The sequence below is a fragment of the Vicia villosa genome, linkage group LG5, assembly GCF_029867415.1.
Source record: "Vicia villosa cultivar HV-30 ecotype Madison, WI linkage group LG5, Vvil1.0, whole genome shotgun sequence".
Lineage (NCBI taxonomy): Eukaryota > Viridiplantae > Streptophyta > Magnoliopsida > Fabales > Fabaceae > Vicia > Vicia villosa.
Window position 1 is genome coordinate 97000532 of NC_081184.1, and position 6750 is coordinate 97007281.

General features: G+C 39.2%; 1 protein-coding gene across 1 annotated transcript; it reads right to left on the reverse strand.

Moving 5' to 3' along the window:
• Positions 1 to 568: 568 nt before the first annotated feature.
• Positions 569 to 1862, reverse strand: LOC131605045 (uncharacterized). The gene is made up of 3 exons (XM_058877444.1): positions 1239 to 1862; positions 1038 to 1181; positions 569 to 925 (listed from the first exon to the last, which is right to left on the reverse strand). Exons 1-3 carry the CDS (start codon positions 1860 to 1862, stop codon positions 569 to 571), a joined length of 1125 nt encoding a protein of 374 aa, XP_058733427.1.
• Positions 1863 to 6750: the final 4888 nt, after the last annotated feature.

Consider the following 6750-nt stretch of genomic DNA (forward strand, 5'->3'; position numbering starts at 1 on the left):
TCCTTGTACAGTATGGATGTAGGGTTGTCAGCTTTGTCTTTGAATCAGAAATTTGTTGCTGAAAGGGACCCCAATTAGTTTCTTGTACAATAACCTGAAAATGCAATGTGATAATGTGAATGTATGGGTGCATGTGTGCGTATGACGTGATGTGCCATTTTCAGAGTATCCAAGATTTTAATATTGATCTAGAATAGCTAACAACGTGATAAAGGAAAAGCATTAAGAGAAACAAAGGAACTAGTTCTTTTTCATTCATAACAGAAATTTAAACTTGGGCGAGACCATACATCAACAAGGTAGTTCATGAAGGAAAAATAAAGGACCCCATCCAACAAGCCTGGTGGTGGTCAAGACATACGGACTCAAACATCAATCCATCTGAATGTAAAATAGAGGTCCTCCTTGTCTGAAGTGCTCATCACTCCACTTCTTGGTTTCATCAAACAGTATCTTGGTTGCCTTTCGATCTCTTCCTTTGACGAGATTCTGAATTACCACGTCCTTTCGAAATAGTTGTCCATCTAACTTCTCGCAGTGGGCCACCAGGGTTTCACATACTTTGTAGTCAGGGGGAATCTTTCTCAAACGTACTTCCCATTTCTGCTATCTGGTTTTTGAGCTTTGCATTCTCTTCTGTTACGCGAGAGGCGCGAAGGTGGCTACCTTTAAGTTGAGTCTCAACCGCTATTCTTTGGGTAGTTTCCTCTTCTAACTTCTTTTTCAAACTCTTGATCTCAGCTTTAGCTTCCTTTTCTATCTTGAGTTTGTAGGCTTTCAGATCTTCTCTGTACTCTTGCTTGAGCTTCTCTTCTGCCTCTTTTATGGCCTTTTTTATGATCTTCTGGTGATCCTTAACAACAACAGTGGTAGCTCTTTCACCCCCTTTCAGTTCTAGTCCTCTTTTGAACTCTAGAAGATCCTCCTTTCAACATTTTAACCTCATGTGCTAGTTCAGCCCTTTTCTGATTCACCAAGAAGTACTCTATCTTAGCTTCTTGCCCATTTTCGCGCAACCGGATGTTCTCCACATGTACTTGGGTATAGTCCTCAGCTGGCACAGTGGCAGTTAAAATTTCAGGTGGTTGCTCATACAATGGTTTAACCTTCGGGAAAGGCAATAGGCGCTCCTTGACTCTATCTTTCACCCAATCAGTGTAGGCTTGCTTAGTAACGACATTCTTCCCTCATAAGGAAGTTCGCTCATCTGTATGAATGCTATTCCAGGCGCTCCTCACCTTTTCTAAACCCTCTGGATCGGTTCCCTTTTCAAAACAAACGGACTCAAATATCTCTTTATCCAAAGGCTTGTCTTTCAATACAAAACCTAACTGGCGCAATGCGAGTTTCGGATTATAATTGATAACTACCTTTGTTCCTATGAGAGGGACGTTGCCAAAGCTACCACACCTTGTTATAACTTGCTCGATGCTCGTTCTGAGGTGATACCAAACAATATCGTTTGCAGTAAGTCCCATGATCCTTTGAGGCCGTTTCTGTGTATCTCTTGTGGCAACAAATGCTCCACTTTTAGGAAAATGTGAAGAAAACCATTCGTACAGCAACGGTAAACAGTCCCCAACTGATCCCTTCTTCCCATACCTAGAATGGATGGCATAATAGGTGTCGGCCAACAGAGTGGGCACAGGATTTTGATCCATAAAGAGACAGATAGCAGTAAGATCAACGAAGTTCGGAATATTCGGGAACAACACCAATCCATAGATCATGACGGCTAGGAGAGCATTGAATTCTTTCCATTTTTCCTCAACAGTGAGGGCTTCAGCCTTCCTCATCAGAAATTTCACATAGAAACCATGGGTTCCACCATTAGGCTTCCAGTTATCTATAACATTCTTCATGCTCAATTAAAGAGCACCAGCAATGCGGTCCATTTTGGGTTTCTCAGGCACGCATACAAAAGGGACCTTTGTTGGACTTTGATTTGAAGAATGTGTGCATACTCTTCGAGGGTGGGAGCTAATTGGTAATCTTGAAAGGTGAAGCAACGCAACTCAGAATCATAGAACTGAAGAAGAATATAGAGAGCCCACTCATCAATATGAGTAGTCAACATAAGCAAAATGTGGTCATAAGTCTTTCTGAACTCATCCAGGTTGTGTCCCGTAACTAGGGTGCTCAACTGAACCAAAGGTGTGATATCTTCACGGAAGAAACTGCAGGTGAACGTACGTTTAGTAGCCTCTTTGGTAGCGGTCACGTTGCTAGCCATTCGGGATGAAAAAGTAGTAACCTCGGATACCCTGAAAAATGGCATGCATATGAGATAATAAATTTCTTTTTTCCTTTTTTTTTACAATATCTTTTCTTTCTCTTTTTTTTTTTGTAATTTAAATATGCCATGATGTAAATGATGCACTGGAAGTTCCCCCAATGCGGGGAAGTCATTGTGTTGTCTCTGAATAAGGTCGGACGACATAAGATCAAAAGTCTAACATAGGTATCACACAACCATAAGAACAATAGTCACCAACAGAACAGAATAGCCACCAACAGAACAGAATAGTCACCAACGGTACCTGTCATGTATATCCCTCCCCACTCACAGGTGAATCTAGGTCAGGGTAGGTCAAAAGGTCTCTAGCATTAACAACTCTCCTGAAACACCATCATCGTTGCAAATACATGCCAATAATGGTATCCCATTCGAGTCTCGACTGGTCGTGGGTCTCATGATCGCAATCAACAGAACCTGACATTCTGTTGGCGTCATGACTATCCATTCTATCCTAGGTATCCTATGTGTCAACTTTTGCCTGGGTATTGGGCCTTTTATGTCATAGAATCATCCCCACCCAACCTGCAAACAGAGAAAATATATGGTCCCCACGGGGACCCATAATATAGTCCAGATGCATGCGGAAAGTAAATATGATATGCAAGCAGGAAATAGATATGATATGCAAACATATATACAAGATGTAAACAAACAGACAAAGAAACACCCAATAGAAGAAACAAACAAAGGCTAGGATCGACTCGCTAAGAATGGACCAGCACAGGTCTACCAACATCCCTAGCAGAGTCGCCAATTGTCTCATGCTCGCGAAAAAATGAACAGAGACGCCACTAATATATTTATCCCATAAGGGAAAGGAATATCAGAAAACATAAAAAAGTAAGGAACAGGGTCTTGCGATCAAAGAATCTAGGTATGGGAGCCGGTTACACAAGGGGAAGCTACTAGCACCCCTCACGCCCATCGTACTCGATGGTATCCATCTATGTTTGTTTCTATCTAAAGGGTGTGTACTATGTCTAAGTCTATATGCGAATGAATGCAAAATGTAGGGAAAATAAAGAATTGTACTTGCACGGGCCCCACCCCGCTGCCTACGTATCCTTTTCAGGAATCAGATTTACCGTAGCTCGGCTCAAGATTTTCTGTTTGTTTTTGTGTTTTTTAGTTGGGCGGAGTTAATGTTCGCGCTCTTGCATAAGGGATCGCCTACGATGCGTTCGAGCGGAAATAACAATACCCTTAAGAAAGAAGAGAGAGAGAGAGAGAGAGAGAGAGGGCATTTGGTTTGTGTCTTTTAGGGTAGATAAGTGATGAACAGTTCCCAATACCGGGCCACTCACCACTTTGTCTACTTTGTTTTAAATTTGAACCATTGTTAGGTGTTTTAAGTGTGTTTTTGGTTGGGTAATTTTTTAAGGGGAATTTGTTTGCGATTTGAATCACATAAAAGTGTATAATGGTAGAGAAATAGATTAGGGAATGAATCCCACTCATCTCTCTTCCATTATATAGTGATCGAGAAACAAATTAGGGAATGAATCCCACTCATTTCTCTCCCACTAAGTGATTGAGAAAAATATTAGGGAATAAATCCCACTCATTTCTCTCTCACTATTAATAACGTGTGATTCGCCTCTTTTATTTATTAAGTATTTTAAAAGTTGGAAAAGAAATAGGAATGAAAGAAGGGAACTAATTCTTAATTCTAATCTAAGTTGTCTATATAAGGGAATCAAAATAATAAAAGAACTATACATTTTATTAAAGGAAGAAAACTATATATGGAGTAGGTAAAAAGAAATCAATATATGACAAATAAGATTGAGAGCTATAGCAAACAAATTGGCATTCATAAACACACATATATCAATTAAATCAATGAAAAAAATGAGACTAAAATTAATTCCTAAGTCTATTAACAAGTTATTTACAAAGAAGTGTTAAACAAGGGAAATTCAAACATATTGTGAAGACAAATATTTATTAAAAGGATTAAAACAAATGAGAAAAATTAACAAAAATCATGACAATTATTTGCATACCCTAAAATACCCATGAACAATTTTTATGTAATTTTGTTTGAATTAAAATTGGATTTTATGAAGGAAAGGTTAAAAGAAAAAAAAATTAAACTGAAAACCAAATTTTAACTGCGGGGGGTGTAACAGTAGTTTCTAAATGGACTAAAATGTATTAAGAGGCATGAACTAGGCCCAAACAGGGGGTCTGGGAACTAATAAGCTCCAGGCCCAAGTCCATTGTGTGGTGGTGCACTAGCAAAGCAAAGGTGCAATTCAGAAAACAGGGCGAGGCCCAAACTCGTAGCCCAATCACACTAGTCAACACTATGTCATTTTATTTCACTTATGTCTCAGCATGTAAATTTTTTTTATGCATATGGCTATCAAAATAATAAAAATAACGTGACATGGACTGCATTGGAATCAATAGGTCAAAGTGAGATTAAGTGGGATAAAGACACATAACACTGCTGGCCAATAAGGGATCATCTTCGTGCAAGCCAATCATACAGATAAGACAAAAGCCATACAAGAAGTGGGAAAATGGGCCTATGATAGCGTGACATGCATGCATCTGAAGGGCAAGCATCAACACAACACAGACGCCGGCGATGCCCTCTCCGGTCGTCTTCCTCGTCGCTCCTCGCCGGAGCTTTCCCGTTTCCGCCCAGAAATAAGAAAGAGGACCATCGGTCCCCTCGGTTTACATCACTGAGTTCGAATCCGTCATTACTTTTCCATGATATTTCCTCCAACACACAAGCCGAAAATATTTCTAAAACCCTAACATAAACAAACTCACCAAGAGTACACATGAACACCGTCAATCACCTCATTTCTATGCATTGAACATGAATCTACCAATAAACGTTACGAAACAACCAATAACAACACACACGTAAAGAGATCTAAAATCTGAATCATTCAAATATATGCGAGTAGTTTGAATATGCGATGATGCTGATGATATCACATGCTTCTTTAACGTAAAGGAAGTGAAATCTTACCTAAAGCGAGTCTTGATCAGAATCTTCGAAAAATGTTTGCTCCTCGTGCTCCGATCTTGAACGTGATAATGGTGATGAGCCTCGGACTTACTTCAAATCCGCGAGAAGTGAACTCAGAGATTGAAAATGTGTTGAAATGGAGACTGGATCTTGCTCATATCCACGCCATTGCACATGAACACGGAGCTTGAATTGAAGAAGATAATGGATGGAAGTAGTTGGTGGTGGTGACCGAAGGTTTACGGAGGTGATGATAGTTGGTTGAAGATGTGGTGGTGGTTGGAGAGTGGTGATGAAGGTGGAGGAGAGCGGTGGTTATGGTGGTGAAGGAGGTTGAAGGCTATGGAGGTTTAGAGTTTGTTACCAAATGTAACAAACTATTGGAAGGTGTATGAAGAGAGAGAAAGAGAGAGAGAGCCGAGAGAGTTTTGAGAAAGTGGAGAAAGAAAAATGAAGTGTATGTTTGTGAAACTGAGAAAAGTGAAGCGTGGAATCTGAGCTATGAAGAGATTTTGGTATTTATATGGTGAGTGAGGTTGCATGGAGGTGTGTTGTATGGAGTAGTGCAGTGTATCACCTCTCTAAACTTAATGAGCAGGCTTAGATGTATATGGTAAGTCTCTCATGAGCTTTTCACATGCAGTTCTTGCCTTGGTTTATTGGAGTAAGCTACAGATGTTGCTCATGACCATATGTGTTGCGACAATATTCTATTCCCTTAGACTTGTCCACATGACCACTTTGCATGCATGAATCTCTAGCCATAGGTTTCCAAATGATCCAAAATCAGTGTCATTGTAAAGATAGAATGGGATGAAATAATATTGATGTTGAGATGATTGAAAAATAAAGCCTTGAACTCGTTCTAAATTGCTTTAGAACATGGATTTGCGCAACTGCAAACTTGTAAAGACCTTGGTCAAATGTGTTGACTTTGGTCAACAATCCCTGATTTGGAATAATTAGATGAACATTAAGTTTGTATTTTCCAAACAACACTCTGACTTGAAGGTGAGGAAACCTTGATTCAAGAGTGCTCTCGGAAGAATAATATCATAACACCAGACCTCAGATCTTTAAATTTAATTAGAAGTTCTTTGTGCCAGAAGCTCCTTTTTGAAACAGTAACCATGATATGAATGCACGAATTGGGCCATGACCTAAATGATGTATGTGTATGAATTATAAGCCAGTTAAATAAGGGTAGGACAAATTTGGTGTATGACAGAGCCGCTACGTCGAACCTATGAACCTAGGGTCTATGTGATTATGTGCTAAATATATGATTATTATTATTGTTCTTATTTTTGTTTTTTATGTGTATATTTGTTTGCATGCATCATTTTATCATATGCATATTTTTATTTATTTATCATGTCTTATCCACAGGTAAAAAAAAAGGGAAAAAAGAGAATAAAAAATAACAATTCTTTTGGTGAATATTCAAGAAAATGAGTGA